General features: G+C 44.8%; 1 protein-coding gene across 2 annotated transcripts; it reads right to left on the minus strand.

Annotated features, from left to right (window-relative positions):
- Nucleotides 1-706: 706 nt before the first annotated feature.
- On the minus strand, nt 707-20,412 carry BPGM (bisphosphoglycerate mutase). Of its 2 annotated transcripts, XM_066634324.1 has the most exons (5): nt 20,324-20,402; nt 15,673-15,776; nt 12,811-12,875; nt 10,590-11,244; nt 707-3,573 (listed from the first exon to the last, which is right to left on the minus strand). In XM_066634324.1, exons 4-5 carry the CDS (start codon nt 11,188-11,190, stop codon nt 3,392-3,394), a joined length of 783 nt encoding a protein of 260 aa, XP_066490421.1. In that variant the 5' UTR covers nt 11,191-11,244; nt 12,811-12,875; nt 15,673-15,776; nt 20,324-20,402; the 3' UTR covers nt 707-3,391. The 2 variants fall into 2 exon arrangements, with proteins under 2 accessions (XP_066490421.1, XP_066490420.1); XM_066634323.1 differs by lacking the exon at nt 15,673-15,776 and having other exon boundaries at nt 20,324-20,412.
- Between the last annotated feature and the right edge of the window lie 4,523 nt (nt 20,413-24,935).

Genomic DNA, 24,935 nt, shown 5'->3' on the forward strand with positions numbered 1-24,935 from the left:
TGCTCAGACTTGCGCCAGCAAATTAGCAGATTGAATAATGCTCTGCACAAGGTAAGGGGAAAAATATCCCCATACCATGAGGAGACCCTTAGCCTGCCCCCAACAAGCACTTGATATAGCAGAGGTTGTGTGGCCCCGCTGTGCCAGCACTAGTGAGGAGTGGGCTGCCAGCCTTTTTCATTGCCATTTCAAAAGATTTGGTCAATTCCTTGCTGGTATCAGCAAATAGCTCTCAAAAAGTCCTGAGATTGCTGCTGGTATTAGGTTGCTAACTAAACAGGCTTCAGCAGGGAATGGCTGGGATACTACTTGGAACCTCCATGTATACCGATTCAAGCTTCCTGAAAGAAAAAAAAAGTAGGATATAAAAGATTGAATAACAAATCATGAGGCTTCTGCCTGCAGTGTGGGTTTTGTTTTGATTTCTGCTTTCCACCCCACCTGCCTCCTACATCAAGGGCTATTAAAAACTTTGTTGTTTGCCTAATAGTGGAACAAAAATCCCAACATCTGAGTGCCCCCTGCTGTTCATTTAAATGTTTGCAGATGAATCTCAACAAGCCAGCGCCTGTTTTGGAGCCAGAGTTCAGTATTGATGCAGGCTGCCTTGAACTCCACAATGAAAGGAAAATGGGATACAAGCCCAACAAAAGTCATCATTTAAACAGTATGAATTTTGCTTTTCTCATAAAGACACAAACAGCTGTTTATATGTTCAAACAATTATATTTGTCCCTTGTGCAGGTGTAAAAGAAGTTTAGTTTGGCTAAGCAAACAAGCAATGCACATATTTCAGGATTCCTTAAAATACGTATTTTTCCCCAGGAACCCCACCCTAATACAACTTTTATATCTTCAAAAAAGAATTTACATTTCTATTGAGAAGTATCTCCTAGATAAATGAAAGTGTGCCTTCACATCCTAGTGAAAGATGGGTAAAGCGCCACAACCGCGCAGAGCTGTAGCAGTCAACCCACCCTACATACTGCAGCTCACTGCCATTTTGTAAAACTTAAATGCTGATCCATTCTCTTTCCTTTCAGCTCCCCTCATTCTATTGCATATCAATGCTATGGTGCAGGTTGGAGCATCATGGGAGGGGGGAGGGGCCACAGAGTTTGCCGTTATGAATTTTACAAACAGACCCCAGCAGGCATGTGTACAATGGATAAACACCCATTGCACCACCATAGCCCTGGTCTTTGGGTCAGTCTCTAGTAGCACCTTATCAAGAAGGCCATCATCAGGAGGAGGAGTCGCCTTTGTGATGTCTGCATAACTTGCCACCCACCAATTGTGGGCAGAATTGTGTTCTGCCTTCACAGTCTCAGGCAGGCAGTAAAAGAAAGTCTGCTGGGCTACTGCATGTGTCACAGTGTGCAGACCTGGTGCAACCCTTGCCTCCGGCAGCAGGGACCAAACATTGAACTTAACCAAAGGGATGGCATGGTCACAACTTGAGAACTGTCATTTAAACTCACACATCTCATATAGATTCAAATACACAACTACTGTAGGCTGGCTAGCAGGATCCCAGGGTGAGGAAAATTGCATAGAGGATCTCACTCAGTGTGCAGTCATGATGGGAGTCACATATTCTTGTTCTATCAACAAGGGTGCCCAACTAACCTAGGGGAATTTTTCTCTCTCCCTGAACTTCACAACTCAGCCAAACCTGAACCAAGGTAAATAACTTCCAAAGGTACGCATGAATTAATTTTTTATCTTCTATATATGCACCACTGTGGAATATGCTCTATGGCAAAAGTCTGAGATACCAATGAAAGCCCAGGAAGGCAGGCAAGGTGGCCCATTGGGAAGAACTGTTCTGACTGTTCTGCAATTGTGAAGAGAGCTTGCAGCCCAGTAAACACACAAAATTCAACCAATTGGCTGTCTGAGAGGGGAAGATGGCACTGCGTACAGTTTTTTTCCCTTACCCTGGCAAACAGCTGGTGGCACTCTGTGGCTAGTGTGGTATATCGTTTTACACTTATTTTTGTGTGCTATTTATCACTTTGAGCTCCAGAAAAATGGGTTATATTTAAAACAAAAAAAGGCTGCTGTCAACACAGGACCCACAGGAAACAACACAGGACGTCATTGCTCACAGCAGATCGTCAGATCAAGTAATCCCAAAGGAAATTCCTGTATGTGGGGCTGGAATTCTGTCAGATTGAGTTGCTTATACAAATGATGCTCAAGGAAAAATTCACAAATACCTGGTTGAGCTGGAACAACCATAGCTTACAGGATCACAAACAAGCCAAGTGTCCACATGTCCCACCCCCACATTCCCAGCTCAATTCCAAGCTTCCTGGTTGTTTTTTTTTACACCAAAGCTTCCTATAACCTCCAAAGTGGTTTAGGCAACCTTTAACATATCTTGCTTGCAATCGAGGGTCATACTGTGGTTTGTATGGATCCATTAACCACAGTTTCCCGGTTTACACACCAAGAAACTGTGGCTTACCAAGTCAGGAAGCTTAGAATTCAGGGAAGGAGAGGGAGCGTGTAGGCATGCTGCTTTTTGCAATCCAACAAATTATGGTTTCTTGGATTATCTGAACAGAACAGAACAGAGTTCCCACAAGATATTGGGGGGGCTGCTGTTGGGGGAATGAAAGGAAAAAGGAGGTGACCTGCTTCTTCTCTCTAAAACCTTATATTCTACAAGCCTCAGCAAAATATTATGTACTTTAAAAAACAATAATTGGGGGTCAATTTGAAGTGGTACTGTCAGCATTCATCCCTCTTCAATCTTACAGAAGAGTCCATTCTAACTGGGCTTCACTACTGTCTTCTCTAACATGGAAAGTAAAACCTAAAATAAGGCGACACAAGCATTCTTGCGTTTGAAAATAAGGACTTGGTTCAAAATTATACTGTCAACCATGCAATAAAAATTATGTCATTTTTATAACATCTAGCAAGTGTATTAGTCAGGTGCTAATGTTTTAAAGTCAGATATTTAAGAGGATATCCAACATAAAAGGCATCCCTATTTCTTTCTCAGAACCAAAAAACAGAAACTAGTTGTCTGAATTAAATGCCTGCAAAGGTTTAGCATTTGTGAACCTGAGAACCGACTCCCTTAAGACCTGCATTAAGCAGAAGCCAATTCCTCTTGACACATAAATCCAGTCTTGTCTTGGGCTTCAGAGTGTGTGGGAAGATTATACATACAACAGTCACCTGTTGTTCTAGTGGCAAGCTAGCCAAATTTACTCTCCACTGTTACTCATGCCAGGATCTAGTCTCCAAAGATGAAATGCTAACATCTAACTGCTGTTATCTACCACTTCTGAGAATTTAAAAGTCAGCACGTTGCAATCACAAAGCGTTATCCTTGACCACAGATAGCAGTAGACGGGGAGGGCATTTGTGGCCTTTATTTTCCAACAACAGGCGTGGCTTTTCCTTGATCTTCTACTTTCTTGATGGCAGCCTGGATTGCTTCCTGGTCGCCAAGAAACTGATGTGGGCCAAGTGGGCAAAGATTCTCATCTAGCTCAAGGAGGACTGGAATACCAGTGGGAAGAGTTACGTTGACTATGGCCTCGTCAGAAATACCTGCAAAGGAAGAAAAACCATTAGCACATAGCTCAAACTTGGTTCTAAGCAGGTTTATGACAAGACTGTCATGAGACACCTCCCTAGAAGAGTTTCCCAAACTTTCAATTCTTAAGATTTTCTGGTTTACTTCTCAAAACAAGGGAGAAAGCTTTGTCCTTGCAACCACAGGACAACTCAAAGTTAGTCATTCCTTCTGGTGTGCTGTCCTTCCACTTCCCTGTCAGCTGGAGTTCAAGGATGGGAAGTTCGGCTTTTGGGATTTCACCATGATTCCCACCTGAAGCATGGGCTGTATCAGGGTATCCCAATGCATCTTTACTCCCCTCTATGGAACAACACCAGTGCCAGTATATTGGCAGAGAAGTGGAAATCATTATTACACAAAGCCACATTGCTTTGGACAGGCCTAAGTGGTGGATGCATTCAACATGCTTGACTTGTCAAGACACGATTCAGTCTTTCTACCACACTAAGAACATAGGAACAGCCCTACTGGATCAGGCCATAGGCCCATCTAGTCTAGCTTCCTGTATCTCACAGCAGCCCCACCAAATGCCCCAGGGAGCACACCAGATAACAAGAGACCTGCATCCTGGTGCCCTCCCTTGCATCTGACATAGCCCATTTCTAAAGTCATGAGATTGGACATACACATCATGGCTTGTAACCTGTAATGGATTTTTCCTCCAGAAACTTGTCCAATCCTCTTTTAAAGGCATCTAGGCCAGATACTGTCACCACATCCTGCGGCAAGGAGTTCCACAGACCAACCACACGCTGAGTAAAGAAATATTCTCTTTTGTCTGTCCTAACCCTCCCAACACTCAATTTTAGTGGATGTCCCCTGGTTCTGGTGTTATGCGAGAGTGTGTCCCCAGTGCACTAGTGTGTCCCCAGTGTAGGATCAAACATTCCAGCAATATCTACTCAAGACAAGAAGGGTTGAAGCACACAGAGACATAATGTGGTTCTCAGGGGCCCAAGTAATGGGGTGCTTTCACCCACCCCATTACAGTGGCATTTTGCTAGTATTTAGACAGAATCTGTTCCACCTTGCTGCCCCGAAACAAGCCAGTAAAGGTGGATTGGTTTTCCTGCCTTAACGCAAGAAGAGCTTGCAGGATTAGACGAAGGGCCCCTTCTGCCTCAAAATATGGAGGTTCTATATAGCCATCACTACTAATAGCCACTGATAAACCTACCCTTCATGATGGTGTCTGAACCCCCTTTAAAATTGATCAGAATTCATGGCCACTGCCACACCTTGAAGCAGAGAACACCATAAGTTAACTATGTGCTGTCTTCTGGAGCACTCTTCCAATCCCAAGAGACATGCCTTGCCTGGCATGTCGGTCACACCGCATGATCTTTCCTTCCTTTGCATTGGCCTCATCTCTCCTCAGTGATTAATGCGTTTTGCTCAGGCATTTGAGGATTGAGTTTCAATGAGTCAGTATAAACAGTGCCAGTACTGTACTTGTCAAGGCTCCGTGGAAGAAGCAGTGGCTTCAGGGAGGAGGAACTTGCTCCATCAATCCTGCCAAACCAACAGAAAACTGCACTGGACTACAACAGAATGTGTCCAGAACATTGTCGTCAGTTGCTCATGACCAAAAAGGCACAGCACACACTGAACAGTTTCAAAACGCTTCTTTTCCCCTATTGTAACAATACACCGAACAAACAGCAGGAAACCTGACCAGCTGAACAAAACAGACCAGCTGAACAAACAGGCAGCTGGTCTCAGAGTTAAAGATGTATCAACTGGTTCTCACATTAGGGAATGTGGGGGGGGGAGGTGGAGAGAAAAGGATTCTCTGAGAAAGTCACAGTTCCGCTAAGACTGCAACGAGTGCAAAGTCTGGTCTATGCCTCTACTGGATACACTGGATGACTCTACTGTAGACTGTGGACAGTGAACACCCTTTAATACTCCCCCACATAAACAGGAAATCTAGCACAGGGGTTCTCAAACTTTTAAGTCTCTGGAGCACTTTACACTCCTAAAAGGAGTCTCGAGGAGCCCCAGTGGCATACCCGCTGAGCATCAGGGAGCCCCAGAGCAACACAGCATGCATGGAGTGGCATAGGGCTTGAAAATGGCCTCATGACACATTAAAGAACAGAAGGAAAATTGTGTCTAATGTATTTCAGAGTGTTTTCTCAATGTTTCATCATTGTCTTATTGTTTTTAAAGTTACCTTATAATATTAACTTCTGTATAATGCTTTTTAAGTCTCAAGAATTGATGGCTCCTTTTCTCCAAGTTAAAGAAACCCCACTGCCTCCCCTGATGTGGAAGATAGCTGCGCCCAGTTGCTTCCTCAAAAAAGAGTCATAGGATAACATGGAGGTGGCCACACAGAGGCAGGAGGTCTGGTCTAGAGGATAGAGCCTCCATTTGCCTGAAGATAACATCCACAGGTTGCCAGTTCGAGGCCACCGGCACCGTGCGACCTTGAAGCAGCTGACAAGCTGAGCCGAGTTATTCCATCTGCTCTGAGCGTGGGAGGATGGAGGCCAGAATGTGAAACCAGATCAGAGTGAAACATCTGGACTGTTGTGGTTCTTGAAAGATAGAACCTTCTTTCAATTGTAAAAATCCCTACGGGGATTTAATCAGCCTGCCTATGTAAACCGCCTTGAATAAAGTCTGAGGAGAAATCTGACGACCAAGAAAGGTGGTATATAAATACCTGTATTATTATGTATTATTATTATTATTATTACTTTCCAGCTCTGAGCTCACTGGAAAGACAGCACAGCGAGCATACTAGAAGGTAAAAGAACAAATGCGACCCCAGCGTGCTAGAAGGTGAAAAAACAGCTCTCTAGCACTGGAAGCTGAAAAACAAACACAGCCTAGATTGCCAAAAGGCAACTGTTACTCATTAGAGTCAAGACACAGTTTAGGAAAATGGTTTCAAACTGAAAGTCTGTTCATCAGCCTGATACACTGGCACATTCACAACAGGGCAACCACAGGGTTCTTACCGCTGCATGTCATGAATGAAGATGGCAGCGCAATGGATGCCTGTCATGAAAAGTTTGTGAGTTCAGTTTAGTCGCTACATTTAGAGAAGTTGTGCCCTTTAAACATTTACCTTCCTCCCTAAAATAGCACTCCCGTTTATAAGTACAGTATTGCCTCAATGGAAGATATGGGTCCTCAGTTTCTCATGCTCAGGATGCTGCCTCGTTTTTGTTCAAAAAAATAGGGGAGAATCTGGAAGGTGGAAAGAGTCTATGAGTGACAAATAACTCTTTACTTTTTTGTCCCCCATGAGTGCTAACCAGTACCAAAAAAAAAAAATCAGTAATGGACAAATTCTACGAGTTAAGAGTTTGCTGGTGGTGACAGCCTGAATGTCAACCAAGGCCAGTATTCACTTACTTCATACACTTGTAACACAAACCAGTTGACCTTTTGTTGCAGACTCGCATCAGTGTTTCATTGCGCTGCAGTTCCAGCAGCTCACAACAAGCAAAGCTGAAGAGAACCACTTAAATCCAGATTAGCCCTTGCATGCAACGGGAAGTCATCAATGACAATGCACTGGCATGTCTACATTACAAACTGAAACCTGCTTAACTGCCACCTTTCCCACATCAAGAATCCCCAATTAATCAGAGGGCTGAGGGCCCAATCCTATCCAATTTTCCAGTGCTGGTGCAGCTGTGCCAATGGGGCATGCACTGCATCCTGTGGTGGGGAGGCAATCACAGAGCCATCTTCAAGGTATGGGAATGTTTGTCCCCTTACTTCAGGGCTGCATTGTGGCTGCACCGGTGCTGGAAAGTCGGATAGGGTTGGACCCTAAGGCTCTCTAGCAAACTATTCTGCTTTCCACCACTTGAAACCGTTCTTAAGGAAATTGTACTTGGAACAGGACATGCAACTCTCCTTCAGAATCCAAAGGGCTCTGCACTCCAACTACAAGATTAGTTCACAAAAACACCACTTTCCTGATCAACCTGCACAATTTGTATTAATGGTGGAAAATGCTTGGCACGTCAGCTTATTTGATGGCAAAGAACAAAGCCTCCATGTTCAGGGAAAATATACCTCTAATTAGTAAATGCTGAGGACAAACAACTGGGGACAGCCATCGCCATTAAGCCTTCCCCGTGAGCTTCTGGCTGGCCACTATTGGGGATGGATTCAAAGTCTATTTGTCAGCAGCTGATACAGCAAGGGAATTGTTCAGGATAGCTGGAACAAAAGCCACTGAAGTAAAGCATTCCTGCTTTACCTAGCAGTGTTCACTTCCAAAATTCACTCCTACCCAGCCAGTGGAAGAGGCAGAGATCCTATTTTCAACCGTTGGTGAGTGATTAGGAACAGGATTGCAGTGGCCACCCTCATCTCATCCCCCAGCTTTGGCAGTGGCACCAGAGGAGGTAAGCCCCCACCTCTCCCTTGCTCTCTAAGAAGCGGCAAGAAGATTGGTTAAGCAGGTGGTGGATGTGGAGTGCCCTTCCCAGTCCATCACTCACAGCAGTCACTTCAGTCTGTCTCATGGGGGGTAGCCCTGCACCAAAAGGTCCACTGTCCATCCTCCACTTCTTCACCAATGACTCTGGAAGCAGCGCATGAGGGCAAAGAATTTCCCCTCTGCTGCTCCCAGGAAGCAGTATTCAGGGCAGTCTGTCTCTGAAACATGGAGGCTCCATACAGCCATCATGGCCAATAGCCATTGCTAGACTTTCACCAAAAATTTGTCTAATCCCCCTTTAAAGCCATCTGTAAAACATCTTTTGCATGGCAGAACAAAAACCGGAACCGAGTAAGCAAAGCACCAAATTTGGCCAACAATCTAGGATTATTAAGTAAAGCCCCACCCACTAGGCTTTTGGAGAAACCAGTAGGCCCACACAAGGTTGAGATCTGCTTGTTAATTTAATGGGTGACATATAGGTAGGTGTCGTATTGGGAAATATGGTATCTATATAGATCTGATTTGATAAGCAATTTCAGGTTGACAAACAGACAGTTTTATTAATTGCCGGGAATAACCTACCCCACCCCACATGGAATGTAGCATTAGCTTTCAATCCTAGTGGTAAGCATCTTACAAGTCAAGTATTCAACATGAGGTAGCACAACTCTAGTGCACTGCAGTCATATGCAGCCCCCCCCCCCCCACACACACACAATAACTTGGGATGGCTTTGCCACTAGTCTAAATAGCAGGCAACTTCATAACACTGGAGGAAGAGGCAGGTGAGAGGAGAGACCTTCTGCCATAAGCAGACTCATGAACCAGCAGACTCAGACTGGCAGAATGGGCAGCAAAATGGCAGATGCACTTCAATGTAAGTAAGTGTAAAGTCATGCACATTGGGGCAAAAAAAATCAAAACTTCACATATAGTCTGATGGGTTCTGAGCTGTCTCTGACAGATCAGGAGAGAGATCTTGGGGTAGTGGTGGACAAGTCAATGAAAGTGTCAACCCAATGTGCGGCAGCCAATTCTATGTTTGGGATCATTAGAAAAGGTATTGAGAACAAAACAGCTAGTATTATAATGCTGTTGTACAAATCGATGGTAAGGCCACACCTGGTCGCCGCATTTCAAATAAGGCATAGTGGAAATGGAAAAGGTGCAAAAGAGAGCGACTAAGACGATTACTGGGCTGGGGCACCTTCCTTATGAGGAAAGGCTACGGCATTTGGGCCTCTTCAGCCTAGAAAAGAGACGCCTGAGGGGGGACATGATTGAGACATACAAAATTATGCAGGGGATGGACAGAGTGGATAGAGAGAGGCTCTTTACACTCTCACATAACACCAGAACCAGGGGACATCCACTAAAATTGTGTTGGGAGAGTTAGAACAGACAAAAGAAAATATTTCTTTACTCAGTGTGTGGTTGGTCTGTGGAACTCCTTGCCACAGGATGTGGTGATGGCATCTGGCCTGGATGCCTTTAACAGGGGATTGGACAAGTTTCTGGAGGAAAAATCCATTATGGGTTACAAGACTTGATGTGTATGTGCAACCTCCTGATTTTAGAAATGGGCTATGTCAGATGTAAGGGAGGGCACCAGGATGCAGGTCTCTGGGGCATTTGGTGGGCCACTGTGAGATACAGGAAGCTGGACTAGATGGGCCTATGGCCAGATCCAGTGGGGCTGTTCTTATGTTCTTAACCCTCTTGCCCCTCTAGGCAACCACATTGCCTGTACTATTCTTGACAGCCATGCTATGAGCTGATCACCCAGGCCCTAATACACTACACAACAAAACGTAGGACAATCACACAATATACAATGCAGAAGCCAATGAAGTGCAAGGAAAAAATAATTAGATTTAACTGAAGAAAGTCAAGGAAGGTCATACGCAGGACACTCAATGCAATTTACCCCATAGATTTTGTGCAAAGGTGAGTGAGACCACATCAAGCATTCTGTGAACTGAAAAGCACTATGAAAGCAACAGTCTGGTTTGTTGCACACTTATATAAGCCCAAAGCATCATGTTCTTCAAAAGCCTATTATATAAGCCACCCCCAAACTGGCCTGAAAGTTATTTCCTCTCCTAGCGAACCTGGAAGCTGTAATTCCATTAGAAGTGCTAGGGATCTCGAGCAGAGAGTACTCAGCACCCTTGATAAAATACCCAGGATTCTCTGGGAGAAACTAGGTCAATAAAACTAGTTGAAAACTCATGTAGTGTGGTTTTATACTAGTTCAGTGATTCTCAAACATTTTTGACTGGCAACTCCCTTGACCTACAGGGCCACTGGCCACAATTCCCCATTAGGGCTACAATTGTATAAGGCAGCAGGTTTTCCACGAGGATTATGTGGTTCCCCTGGCTAGTTTCTGCAGCACCCCAGGGAGGCGCAGCTCACAGTTTTGGAACCATTGCACCAGTGCACAGTGTGGATATGCCCTCAAAATAGCAGAAGAGTGTTTTCTTTCCTGAATTAATGTCTAAAGAGAACAATCTTCTATAAGGATTATTTTGTACTTACCAAGTTTCAAGCTGATAAACAATTATCAATTACCTTCCAAATGTTTCAGCAGAGCCCTTGTGCTATTCCCATGAGCAGAAATGAGGACTGTCTTGCCCTTCTTTACCTCCGGCGCTATCCTCTCATTCCAATAGGGAAGGAGTCTGTCAAGCACTTCTTTTAAGCTTTCAGCCTTGGGGAGTTTATCCAGGGGGACATCACAGTGCTTATACCTGCGATCGTTATAGATTTCATGATAGTAGGGATGTGACTCTGTGATAGGAGGTGGGGTGACATCATAGCTCCTTCTCCACCTTTTCACCTGCTCTTCCCCATGGTTCAGTGCCATTTCCGCCCTGTTGAGGCCTATCAGTGCACCATAGTGCCTTTCATTCAGCCTCCAGGAAGCCTCAGTGGTCACCCACTCCTGCCGCATCTCCTCCAGCACCAGCCAGGCAGTCTGAATAGAACGGCTGAGGATGGACGTAAAGACAAGGTCAAACTCGAAACCAAGAGCTTTGAGGTGTCTGCCACAAGTCTGAGCTTCTTTCACCCCATCGCTGCTCAACTTCTGGTCCACCCAGCTGCAGAAGCGATTCTCTTTGTTCCAGGCCCCTTCCCCGTGCCTCAGCAGGACCAACTTGTACTTGGCCATTCTGATGGGGACCTTCTTGGTTTTACAGCAGGAGTGTGTCTAATGAAAAGCCATCTGCGCAGAAACAAAATGGGAGGTCAAATGTTTTGGAAGGAGTGGTCATCACATGGTGTTCTGAGACAGCCTGAGATGTTTGTCTGGGAAGGGGAGTTCCTTAGCAAGACCATCAGGAATGGCAGCCAGACTTACCATAAGGACAGACTGCCTTGCACTACCAATCATCTCCAGTAATCTGCAGCTGTGGAAGAGCACCAAGAGCTTTCTATATCAGGCATGAGCAGACTTCAGGCACATAGGATCTTGTTTTGTTTTTTAATAGATCCCCCAAGTCAGCCAACTAGAGTCAGACCCAAAATGATCATTGGGGGGGGGGGGTGAAGAAGAGAGGTAGCTACACATTGTACCTTTGTGAACACACATTAAGTACAAATCCACACTATGGATCAGGGATCCAACAATCTAACCCCGGGTGGTGGGGGAAGAGAATCTTTTTGTTTTCACTATTGGAGATTTGAATTCTTGCCATCTACTAAAAATTGATTTACTGAAACTGTCTTTCCCTCATTGGGGGGACGGGGGGGAGAAACAGGGCATATACTTTTCTTTTTTAAGTTACTAATCATATAGCACTCTGCCAGTAGAGTTTAATATTCTTTGTGTCCAGGCTTATTCTAGATCACACCCTAAGTTTAGGTAGGGCAATGGTGAGTCCTGACAAATTCAGCCAGTGTCACAAGTGAAATCAATATGAGTGCTAGAACATGCCTCCAAAATCTTCTGCTATGTGCCAGGATTCAATGGATGGTGTATAGGAGAGAAGTGAAAGTGGAAAAGGTTCCCTGAAGGTTGGTATTTTGAAAAATACTGCTTTGGTTCCCAGGGGGGGAAAGAATCTCCTTGGGTAATATGCGTGTCACTACAACACTGTGTGGGACAATACCCGTGGTTTGCACTATGCAACAACACGAGGGTCTGGGGCATGGTCAAGCAGTTGTTTGCTTTATTCACTTGTTTTTTTGGTGCTGGACCCGCAAAAACAACACAGGTAAATCTCCTTGTGGCAACAGCAAGGACTGAGCCACACACCCAGTGAAACTCAGCGAACACACCAGGCTGGTGTGTGCAGATGGGGGCTGGAGACTGAACTAGGCCATCTGACTCATATTAACAATAGCTTATCTTTCAAATTCCTCCAAGGAGCTGATAAAAATCAGACTACTTTAATCACACTGATTAATCCATTCTTCCTACCGCCCAGTAATCGCCAGGCAGTTTTCAATCTTGGTGACCCACAAAAGAGCAAAAAATATATGAAGAACATTCTGATCAGACCTGCAGTCCTCCACTCAGTACTTATACAATTCATTTAACCCCACTCTTTCCCAACAGCACTCACTCACTCTCACTCTCTGCTCTGCTTATTTAGTTTGGGCTTTCGCATTTTCAAAGTCTGAATACTGTACGTCTCCCTGAATCATACGAGAAGAATCGGGTGTACACATTTTTTAAAAATAAAGGTATTTCAGACCATGAGAACGATCGGCATTTGCATTCAATTAATCATGCAACATGTCACTTGAAAGAGCCAAAACATTTCACTTACAGCTAATTTATACTCACATTATTTGTGGCAAACACGTTCATCCTACACAAATCTGAATGAGAGACCCACTATCGCAGCCCACCTAGGAGAAGAGAGAGAGAAGACCCAATGAATCTTACTACACTTAGGCTGCAATCCTATACAGACTGCAGAGGAGGGCTCATCACATAATTGCATGCACTTCTATACCATAATATTAGCTACACATAAGAACAGCCCCACTGGATCAGGCCATAGGCCCATCTAGTCCAGCTTCCTGTATCTCACAGAGGCCCACCAAATGCCCCAGGGAGCGCACCAGATAACAAGAGACCTCATCCTGGTGCCCTCCCTTGCATCTGGCATTCTGACATAGCCCATTTCTAAAATCAGGAGGTTGCAAATACGCATCATGCAAAAACATACACATAAAAAAACTAGAATGTCAGGGAAAAGGCTATGCTAGAGCTCTTCTTCCTGACATCTAGTTTTCTATGCACAGGGATTTTTAGTTTTCTATAATGGAGTCCTCAATCTGAAGTAATACAGCCCAGACACAGGTTCACGACCTCAGTGAAACACAGAGCAATGATGTTACCAGCCCTTCTTCCTAGGAGTTTTGCCCAGTAATGCCATATTCCTAAGAGCACAAAGATCTTTCCTGAAGCCTGCAGGAGCCATAGATTTGCTCTGCCTCCTGCAAAACAGTTAAAATTATGAAAGCTACTGATGCATGTAAGTTCTGTACCTCTCACCAAGCTGTGAGATGAATGAGTTCCACATGCATGCAAGAATCCCCATATGCTGTCATGGGGGAGGTGCACAAGGCTCCCTGCTTCAGCCATTGCAGATGATGATCATCTGCATGTTTGCTTTCCCTGAACTGTTCACAGCCACATTTAGGGCTTCAATTATATGCCTCTTGCTCTCAGCAGAAAAGCTGCTATGTCTACGTACATCAGAGCATCATATGGAAGCAGCACAGGTGGTATAGCTCTGTCAAGAAAGCAAGTGCCTCTATGATCCTAAAGCAATAACCATGATAAAAAAAATGCTTTCACTTTAGGGATCCCTTGCACCCTAGAACAAATAATTTAGATGTACAATTTTCTCATAAAGTTATTAATATTCAAATAACTTAATATTCAAAGCAGCATGTATAGCAGAAAGCAGCATGCTTACTCCAGCAAATATTAATTCAGAGAAACACAAACTGTCATTGTTTTTCCAGCTCTGTTGAGCTTTGCCTGCTAAATGGGCAGAGGCACCTTTCCAGTGGTGGATCTCTAGTATTTAGCAGGAGGAGAGCAGCTATACCTTCTTACCCCACCATAACATCCCTGCCAGTGACTGTTTGTTGGTTCCTTCCTTGTGTTTCTTTTTAGACACCTCCCTTTAGAACAGAAAGCCATTTTCTTATTCCTTTGCTGCATCAACCACTTTGTGAACCTGTTCTTGTGGAAGTAGACAAATATTCTAAATAAATACACAGTAGAAGGACCATTCTATATGATGCCGATGTGCAAATTCAAACAATGGCTTCACAAATCACTCAAAAATATTACTAGCAGCCAAAGCGGACAAATAGGAACAACAGAGAGCTGGACCATTTGGTGTGTAAAAAGAAAATTGTACATGCAACTAAATCCTATATCGGCTTAAACACAGATGCTATTTGCTGTCAGAGTTCAACTTGTCAAAGGACTGGGAGGGAAGAAAGACACGTTACATAAACATAATCAGTCCTCGCTGCTGGGTCCACCCCAAAAATCGAGCTGTCAGTCCATTTTCTGTTATTGTACGTGCAACTTGAAACGAAGCAAGCTTCTGCAACATCTCTCCACCGTCACGGAGCCGTTTCATGACGGCAGAAAGATTGCCTGTGCTTGGAGATAATAACACCCTCCCCAAAAGGGGGGGATGTTATCACTGGCTTATTTGCGTCACTCTATTGCTTCCCAAGTCATGCATCACATCATCTGGACTGTATCCAGAGCAGTAGCCATGAGCCTGCAATAGCAAACAGGAAGAGCCCTGTGGCATATGAAAGACTAACACTTTTTTTTTTGGTAGCAGATGCTTTTGCAGGTTTTAGACTGTGATGTCTACTGGTCAGTTTCAAGAGAACTGGTGCAGTCAACTTCAAGTTAAACAAAGCGTCAAACAACAACTTCTCTCTGATTTTGAACTCCATTAGCAACCAGGGCGCTACTGCATCCCACGACACATTCTGATGTCTCCTTAAACTAGGGCACTATCAATCAATCAATCAAATCTTTATTAGGCATAGAAATTAACAGATAATACCTCTAAACAATCCAATATATAAATATATGTTAAAAAGAGAAGTAAAGATAAAGGTTAAAACACCGCCCTGGGTCCCTCAGGGAGAAGGGCGGAATACAAATAAAGTTTATTATTATTATTAAAACACAACAATTTACTTGCGAGGTAAGTCCAGGTTGCTTAGGACCAACAGATTAGCCCGCTTCAAGTTACTCAGGTGTAAAAATTTCACAACTGGAAGGGTCACGAGTTCAGAATCCCCCGCCAACAAAAATTGTAGGTAAACATTCTCAGGAAGACCTTTTTTAGTTCTTAACAATGGGAGAAGGTACTGGTCTCTGGGCACTTGATTGCTAACACAGTGCAAAACAATGTGTAAATGAGAGTCTACCTCTCTAAGGCTGCAGTTACAGACTCGTTCTTCCTTCGGGGCATTTCTAAACCTGCCAAGTAGGTCTTTAGAAAGCAACATGTTGCAGTGAGCTAATGTAAAAGCCCTCCTTGCGAAGGGGCACTCCAAGAAGGTCAGATACTTTGGTTGTTGACCAAATGTATTACTTAGGTGGAAATTCAAGGGCGAACATTTTTTTTGTGCTGCACCCAAAATCTCTTACCTTTCTATATCAGTTAATCTTGTTATCAGGAGCCTAATAGAAACCTCAGGTGTAGCAGCTTCTTGTAGATCTGCCTCGAGGCCCAATTTTCTTATAGAAAAGAGCTAAGCAGGGAGATAACAGCGGGTCAGTCAGTATCCCTTTTAACTATGGGTTTTGATCAGCCTTGAAGCACACTTTGGCCCAGTATTTTAAGAAACTGGACCATGCTAGAAACTCCAGCCTGTATACAGGCCTGTCTCCTGTTGAACTAGGGCACTAGTTCAACAACACACAGCACAGGAGAGCCATTAATAGGATCTACCATGATTTATTTTTTTTAGATTAAAGCTGTGGGGAAAGGAAGAGTGCCACCTCTTTAAGTGGCCCTGCTTCTATCACCTAATGAAGAAATTAAACAAGCAAAGTTCTCCCTAATCACTTTCTCTTAATGTCATGAAAAGTTTCACTTGTTTCAACTTCTAGGTATACTGCTGCAGCTAGACACAGAATCAGGGTCAGTTAAAACACACACGCGCACACTCATATTTACAGATGCTCACTTTTCAAGGAGCACTGAGTTGTCACCCTGTTTCTATTAAAGCAAGTGATCATTTCCCTCCATCAATGCAGCTTCATGTTGGAAAAAAATTCTAACACTGAACTTCTGCTCATCCTGCAAATGCTCAGAGGGCAATCCAGCATCATCAAATCACCCCACTTCCAACGTAGGCTGCTGCAGCTATGCTACTGTCCCCAGCACTAGTTATCCAATTGCCCAGAGTACTGTTTTTAGAATGAGCAGGCCAGTAAGGAAGCCAAACCAATTAGGTCAGTCAACTAGGGCACACATTCAGGGCTAGAGGATTCCTTTTGTTTTGATTGTGGCCCCATCTGCCAAGGATAAAGAAGAACTTCCTGGAGGCTGACAGACAGCAAGAAAGGGACAAGCCAGGACAAAATGTTCCTGCAAGGAACATCAATATGCACACAAGACATAATTCATCACTGGTGAAGATGCCTGAGCACAGCTGCTTGAAATGGGATTGGATATGTACATCCAAACGAGGTACAATTTGAGTCAAGGCTGCTGTCTTACCTGTCTTCACAAAAGGATGCAAACATTCAGTGCACAAGGAAAAGGCACCTGCCTTACTCACTTATTTTGATGGCTCTTTTCTGAGGGATGGGAGGTGCTCATGCAATGTCTCCCAGTTGCTGCCCAACATATAGAGTGGGCAGCTGCATAGGAGGACAGGGTCCAGTACTCTTTAAAGCTTATTTATTTTACTTTTATTGCACTAGTGCATAGAAACAGAAACAATTGGAAGCTATGCTGTTTGATGTGCAATAAGACAAACAGTGCACATGCAACTGAACTCTTAAGGTCTCAAACTTTGCTTCTGGTTGTTTTGTTTGCTGTCCACTTTCCATTTGTCAAGCACAAACAAGATGGGGAATAGAGAAAGCCTATTCCATGAACATTCAATCCTAAATCCAAGGAGCTCCTTTAAAGAGCTTAGATAGATTAGCATACATTATTCCCCACTTTAGCTTCATGACCACATTATAACATACCATATGACATATGCTAGGCAATAGTGACTGAATGACTTGGAAGTGCATAGTTCAGGGTTTGAACTTGGATTTCTGCAATTGCAATTCAATACAACACACTGGCTCTCACTCTTCTATCTGTACAGAAGAGGTAACTACAGCTTATCATGTAGTGGCACACATACCGGAACACGTACTAAGAGCCTTGCTTGATCAGGTCCACCAGATGCCTCTGAGAGCACACAAGATACCTGTATTCCTTGCACATGGCTGTCAGAGATAGGCTAGTTCTGAACCCCAGAGGTTGCATACAGTGATCATAATCTATAATGGATTTTTCCTCCATAATTCAGTCCAATTCCCTTTAAAGATATCAGGTCAGGTTCCATCACCACATTCTGTGGCAAGGAGTTCCACAGATTAATTACACTCTGGGTAAAGAAATATTTCCTTTAGCCTGTTCCAACTCTCCTGCCACTCAAATTTTAGTGGTCATCTCCTGGTTCTGATGTTGTGCGAGGGAAAAAAAACATCCCTCTATCCACCCCAAGCATAATTTTATGTCTTAATCATGTCCCCCTTCCCTTGGCACCTTCTTCCTAGGCTTTCAATCTGGCCACAAAGCACACAGCTGACCACAAAATATGAACACTCTAAACCCATTTCTCTCCAGCCCACAGATATACACATTTGGTCCCTGTTGCGTATATGCAACATTGGGCAAAAATGGTTTATTGAAGGCAGATTAATTAAAAATACACTTGCAAAACTTTATGTTAGCAGAATGCCATGCAAGATACCAAATTGATCACCAAGGAATATTTACTGTTTTTCTAAGTCTGCACAAATGAATGCTAAAACATGTTCAAAATTGAATGTTCAAATGAATGCTTAAAAACATGTTCAAAATTACTATAAATATCTGACTGTTTTGTGATAGACGTATTTCATTATAAGACTTCATTATGTGGCATGCTGCCCCCCCCCTTTGTAGGCAATAATGCAATAAAAATATCCACCTATATTACAGAGTTGTTGACCAATTAATTAAGTAAATAAAGATGGCCTGGCATACACTTGCGCCTTTAAAAGCCTGTTGATCTGCAGAAAACAGCAATCATATCACTATTATTGCCTGCTAATGGGCAAGAGGTGTGTTCTGGAGGTTGAGCTGAAAAAACTAAGCAAGATCAGCTGCTTGGAAGGGAGCCAGAGAGACTGTAAGAGCTGCTGGCATATCCCTACAGAGATACTCCTCTGTAGGGATATGCCAGCAGCTGGCAAAAAAAAGTGTCAGCTGGCAAAAAAACAATCTCAAAGAACTGGTCTGAAGTTTGTTTTGCAGCTGCCTGCAAGAACTTGGAGGGCACAAGAGTCCACAGGCAGGATAACAACAGCACTATGAAGGGAAACATCTGGAGAAATGGAGGGTTCTATGATATTTTCTCTTTGAATACCTAAAAAAAATAATTGAAAAATTGGGTTTTATGTTAAACCTGCCGACGTAAACCACAAGTGTATGAGAAAGGCAGTCTATAAATACTGTAATAAATCTATATGCAGAGCGTGTGATATTAGCAGCACAAGAACAAAGGTTCATATGAAAGAGAGCAAGCTACTTAAAGAGTTGTAAAAACTTTTGCAATAAGTATTAGAAGTGCTTTGAACCCTCAAAAATGCAATTTTTTAAAAAACAGATTCTTGCTGTTTTATATACAGAATATGTTCTTTCAGGTCTCCTATATTGGTTAAAGATATAGGCACTCTATCCCCCTTGTATCTAGTAATCTTATGGGTAGGATTATCAGAAACAAAGTGGGGGGAGGGACAGAGTGCCTATACCTTTAACCATTGTACAGGAGGCAATTTTGGCAGGTGCAGCTTCTTAAACCCTTCCAAGTTGAGCTGCACCTGCCAACATTCCCTCTTCATAACAATGGTTAAAGGTCTAGGTGCTCTGTGCCCCTTTGTATCCCAGTAAGCCTACATATGGCTGAACCAGGGACCTGCAATGAGTGGGGAGGCAGAGCTTCTCCACTGGAATCTTTCAAAAAGTGCAACCACCATTTGAGGTGCCCAAACACTCACAACCCATGTGCTTTTCAAAGGACTCTGGTGGGGAGGCTCAGCCTCACCTGCCTCTGCATGGGTTGTGGGTGCTTGGGTGCCTCATACTGTGGCAGTGCTTTTCAAAGGACTCCAGTGAGCAGGCTCTGCCTCACCTGCCTCTGCATGGGTTCTGGTTGCTTGGGCACCTCACATGGTGGCGGTGCTTTCTAAAGGACTCCAGTGGGGAGGCTCTGCCTCACCTGCCTCCATGTGCATTGTGAGCACTTGGGCACCTCACATGGTGGCAGTGCTTTCTAAAGGACTCCAGTGGGGAGGCTCTGCCTCACCTGCCTCCATGTGCATTGTGAGCACTTGGGCACCTCACATGGTGGCGGTGCTTTCTAAAGGACTCCAGTAGGGAGGCTTTGCCTCACCTGCCTCCACATGGGATGCCAGCACTTGGGCACCTCACACTGTGGCAGCACTTTTCAAAGGGCTCTGCCTCACCTGCCTCCTCGTAGGTTGTGAGTGCTTGAGCACATGGCAGCAGTTGGGAAGCTCTGCCTCCCCACCCACCTCACAACACTAGCCTGAAACAAAAGATTGGAATGACCCCATCCAGCTAATCCCTCTCTAGATACATGAGGTCAGATCCTGACTCAAAATGACAAGGGAAAAAAGCAAGCCACTTACAAATACCTCTGACTGGGAACATCCTTTATTATACAAACACACACTCAGAAATCAGGTTGTCAATTTAAGTTCAGCACCATGTTTTAGCAAGGGGGAGGGAAGAAAGAAAGGGCCAGGCTCAGTGTACAAGCCTGGGCAAGCCTACTCAAGAGTAAGCCCCACTGGGGGGGGGGGTTCAGTGGGGCTGACCCCTAGGTAAGCCCTGCAGAGACGGCTGCAGCCAGAGCACAACACTGCAGCAGGGGCTGCACGCAGGATGCACTCCAGGGCTCAGCTCCATCCCTAAGGCCCCCACCTCTGGGGAACATCATCCCTGCCCTTCCCCCTCCTCTAAGCAGCAGCATTCCAGGTGGGGGGGAGCCAAACCACCTACCTGGAAGCCAGGACTCCAGACCACTGCAGGGAGAGCAACAGACAGCCCTGCCACCGCGCCTGCTGCACCAACAGTTGCCAGAGCTTCAGGCTGGCTGTGACTGGCGGGGAGAGAATGACTGCAAGCGGCTCCTTCTCCCAATTGGAGCGATGCGCTGTCACTCATTGAAAGACCGCCCTTTGTGCTTCCGAGGAGGGGGCGGGATAGGTGACGCAGGCAACCCATCCTAGTTGGCTCCGCCCACTGTCCCTATGATGCTGCGGGAGGGAGGGGCAGGGTTGACTCTCCTCCTGGAAGGAAGGTCCAGGCGAGCAGCAGCTCAGTTGCAGGCGGTGGGCGTCCTGGCGGCTGTCCCTGCTCTGTGGAGGGAGGTCAGGCAGGGCTGTTCTGGAAGAATTAGGTCAAGCGCTGGCCTCCTGCAGCACTGCGTGGCCCTGTGCACGTACTGCGTTTAGTTAGGACTTACACAGCCCAGTGCTGGGTATTGGTCTACTCAGAAGTAAGACCCATTGTGTTCAATGAGGCTTACTCCCAGGAAAGTGTGCATAGGATTGCAGCCACAAAGCAATCCTATGCATGTCTACTCAGAAGTAAGCCCCATTGTGTTCAGGGGGCTTATTCTCAGGAAAGTGTGCTGAGGATTGCAGCCTGAGAACCCAATACTATGCATGTCTACTCAGGAATAAGTCCCATTAGAGTCAATGGGGCTTACTCCCAGGAAAGTATGGTTAGGATTGCAGCCTTAGAGCCCAAGCCTATGCCTATCTGCTCAGAAGTCCTGTAAAATTCAATAGGGCTTACTCCCATGAAACTGGATTTCATGGGCTGCTGTTTAGGATTGCAACCTCATTCCCTAGTGCAGTAGTCTTTAACATTTTTGGGCCACAACCTACCTACCTACATACATACATACAAAATGAGATTGGTGACCAACTGTCAATCCTGCCCCTCCCCTATTAGGTCCTTATCCATTCACTCACCCACCCTCATGGACACCCACTCCCAGCCTCTGTAATGCCTTCCCAGCACTGCTCATTGTAACTAAATAATCTTATTAGAGAGAACAAAATAAGTTACCATAAAGCCTGGCACTAGTGAAAGCTGTTTTAGCACAACTGCTCAGAACCTGAGCAGGACTGGCACACAAGGATCTGGTACCTGAAGGGGCACACCAGATGTCTCCCCCTTTACCTGGTGGTGCTCTAGTCCAGTAGTCTTCAACTTTTTTTCATTCCTGTAAGAGGACAAAGTTCCAAACAACACAGTCCTGGAACGTGCCGGAATCCCTAGCATGTATGCACTACTGAAACAGAGACGCCTGCGTTGGCTCAGTCATGTCATGAGAATGGATGATGGCCGGATCCCAAAGGATCTCCTGTATGGAGAACTCGTGCAAGGAAAGCGCCCTACAGGTAGACCACAGCTGCGATACAAGGACATCTGCAAGAGGGATCTGAAGGCCTTAGGAGTGGACCTCAACAAGTGGGAAACCCTGGCCTCTGAGCGTCCCGCTTGGAGGCAGGCTGTGCAACATGGCCTTTCCCAGTTTGAAGAGACACTTGGCCAACAGTCTGAGGCTAAGAGGCAAAGAAGGAAGGCCCATAGCCAGGGAGACAGACCAGGGACAGACTGCACTTGCTCCCAGTGTGGAAGGGATTGTCACTCCCGAATCAGCCTTTTCAGCCACACTAGACGCTGTTCCAGAACCACCTTTCAGAGCGCGATACCATAGTCTTTCGAGACTGAAGGTTGCCAACAACTAAGAGGCTTTACATCCCCATTGGGGTCTGAACCCAAGGTTGAAAAACACTACCCTAGTGAGTGGGTACAGGGTTGAGCAGGGTACAGTGAGTGGAGACAGGGTTGAGAAGTGAAGTGGCTAAGTTTGCAGACGACACCAAACTTTTCCGAGTGGTAAAGACCAGAAGTGATTGTGAGGAGCTCCAGAAGGATCTCTCCAGACTGGCAGAATGGGCAGCAAAATGGCAGATGCGCTTCAATGTCAGTAAGTGTAAAGTCATGCACATTGGGGCAAAAAATCAAAACTTTAGATATAGGCTGATGGGTTCTGAGCTGTCTGTGACAGATCAGGAGAGAGATCTTGGGGTGGTGGTGGACAGGTCGATGAAAGTGTCGACCCAATGTGCGGCGGCAGTGAAGAAGGCCAATTCTATGCTTGGGATCATTAGGAAGGGTATTGAGAACAAAACGGCTAATATTATAATGCCGTTGTACAAATCGATGGTAAGGCCACACCTGAAGTATTGTGTCCAGTTCTGGTCGCCGCATCTCAAAAAAGACATAGTGGAAATGGAGAAGGTGCAAAAGAGAGCGACTAAGCTGATTACGGGGCTGGGGCACCTTCCTTATGAGGAAAGGCTACGGCGTTTGGGCCTCTTCAGCCTAGAAAAGAGACGCTTGAGGGGGGACATGATTGAGACATACAAAATTATGCAGGGGATGGACAGAGTGGATAGGGAGATGCTCTTTACACTCTCACATAATACCAGAACCAGGGGACATCCACTAAAATTGAGTGTTGGGCGGGTTAGGACAGACAAAAGAAAATATTTCTTTACTCAGCGCGTGGTCAGTCTGTGGAACTCCTTGCCACAGGATGTGGTGCTGGCGTCTAGCCTAGACGCCTTTAAAAGTGGATTGGACGAGTTTCTGGAGGAAAAATCCATTATGGGGTACAAGCCATGATGTGTATGCGCAACCTCCTGATTTTAGGAATGGGTTAAGTCAGAATGCCAGATGTAGGGGAGAGCACCAGGACGAGGTCTCTTGTTATCTGGTGTGCTCCCTGGGGCATTTGGTGGGCCGCTGTGAGATACAGGAAGCTGGACTAGATGGGCCTATGGCCTGATCCAGTGGGGCTGTTCTTATGTTCTTATGAGTGGGTGTAGCATTGGGACCTTAAAACATGGAGAGCCAGCCAAAGTTAAGCTTTTGAAACAGCCCTGCTGTCTGTGCATCTTCTTGAGCCCAATGAGTTGGCCAGATTGGGTACTGGCTGAGGGCCCACACCCACCAAAGAGGTAGCAGTAGCATCCAGTGGGTCACTGAGGTGGGCAGGGGTTGCCATGGGAGGGCCCAGAGCAGGACTTGGCCCCAGGGCTTCCAGCAACCTGATCCCAGCTCTGGGTAGGACTTCCAAGTAAGCATGCATAATCACCCCATGGACTTCACCTACATGGCAATTTATGTTTCAATTATGCTTTTAAGTGTTAATCTTTAGCTGGATCAGAAGCCACCTGCTCTGCAAGACTTTTTATTTTTAAAAAATGCATACTGTTAGGTACTTTTAGAGCCTTATTAAAAATGCATATCCTTACAAAGAAGAAAACAATAACTTGAGCTTATTTGCATCCAGTAATCTAAAGGCATGCTCATTTTTCAGACAGAATTGCCTGCTTTTTTTCCTGTGGGTGACTCTGCCTGAAAAATGTGCATACCTTTAGATAACCATATGCAAATAACCTCTAGCTATTTTTGTTATCTTTGTGAGAGAAGAAGTATGCATTTTTAAAGGCTTTAAAAGTACATATCAATATGCATTTTTTTAAAAATAAAGTTTTTTATTGCTTTCCCTTCTTTCTGCAGACAGCAGCCTGACTGGTGAGCCCTCCACCCATGTCTTGATGGGAACAAATTCACCAGCTGAACTTTTCCCTAGACTGGAGTTACATCCACTTCATCCTTTCCCTTGTGTTGCTTGCCAGGGTTGAGACCACCATCTTCGTTCCCTGCTGGTTTCAGTTTCCCTACTCCTTCATGCATCATAATCCTAAATGTGTTTACTCAGAAATAAGTCCCACTTAATTTAACAATATTTACTGTAAGGTACATATATGGTATATATGGAACTGTAGTCTGAGGCCAAGCCTATGCCTGTCTACTCAGAAGTAAACCCCATTATAGTCAATAGGGCTTACTCTCTGGTAAGTGTGGATAGGATTGCAGCCTCTGTTTACTTTGCCTGGGGCCTAGAAAATGGTTATTGACTGTACTGGCTTGGTTCAATCTCAATCATGTTCAAATATTGTTTCTTGACTTTTGGTGGAATTCTATAGATTAATTTAAATTAAGACTCCTTTGCAAAGGTAATGGCTCTCATATCCAGGGAAGAACAAGGCTCCCTATTCATCTCAGCAGAGCATCTTTTCCAGTGTTGCCTGTGTGTCTTCTGCCCCTTTTTGAGATTGTGAGCTCTTTAGAGCAAGGTGACCAGACATGTCCTCTTTTTCCAGGACTTGTCCACTTTTTTAGCCTCCTGTCCTGGAAAAGAATTTAAATGTCTTCCTTTTCCCTGTGAGTGGGCCTCTGCAGGCAGCACATAGCCTTCTTGTAGTTAATTACATTAGAACCTCTTTAAGTTGACCACCCAAGGGACTGGAGGAATTGGTCAACATAGGGAGGTGGTCAACATACAGAAAAATATGTAATACTGTACTTTTTAGAGTCTTTATTACAGATATCGTACCTAGATATATACAGTGAAGATGCATTCAGAATTACAGACAGTACATATACTTGTATGTGAATTATTCTTTTTTTTAAAAAGAGTCAATCCTGGTTTGCTTCTTTTTTTGTGTAAAGATAAGAAGAG

Source organism: Tiliqua scincoides, chromosome 7 (genome assembly GCF_035046505.1).
Source record: "Tiliqua scincoides isolate rTilSci1 chromosome 7, rTilSci1.hap2, whole genome shotgun sequence".
NCBI classification, from domain to species: domain Eukaryota; kingdom Metazoa; phylum Chordata; class Lepidosauria; order Squamata; family Scincidae; genus Tiliqua; species Tiliqua scincoides.

Excerpts from the sequence above, each read along its gene's own strand:
- BPGM (XM_066634323.1), bottom strand. The coding sequence starts at position 11,190 with ATGGCCAAGTACAAGTTGGTCCTGCTGAGGCACGGGGAAGGGGCCTGG. Across the intron at positions 3,574-10,589 it reads TCTGCTGAAACATTTGGAAG|GTATTTCTGACGAGGCCATA; the intron begins GTAATTGATAAT and ends CTTCCTTTGCAG.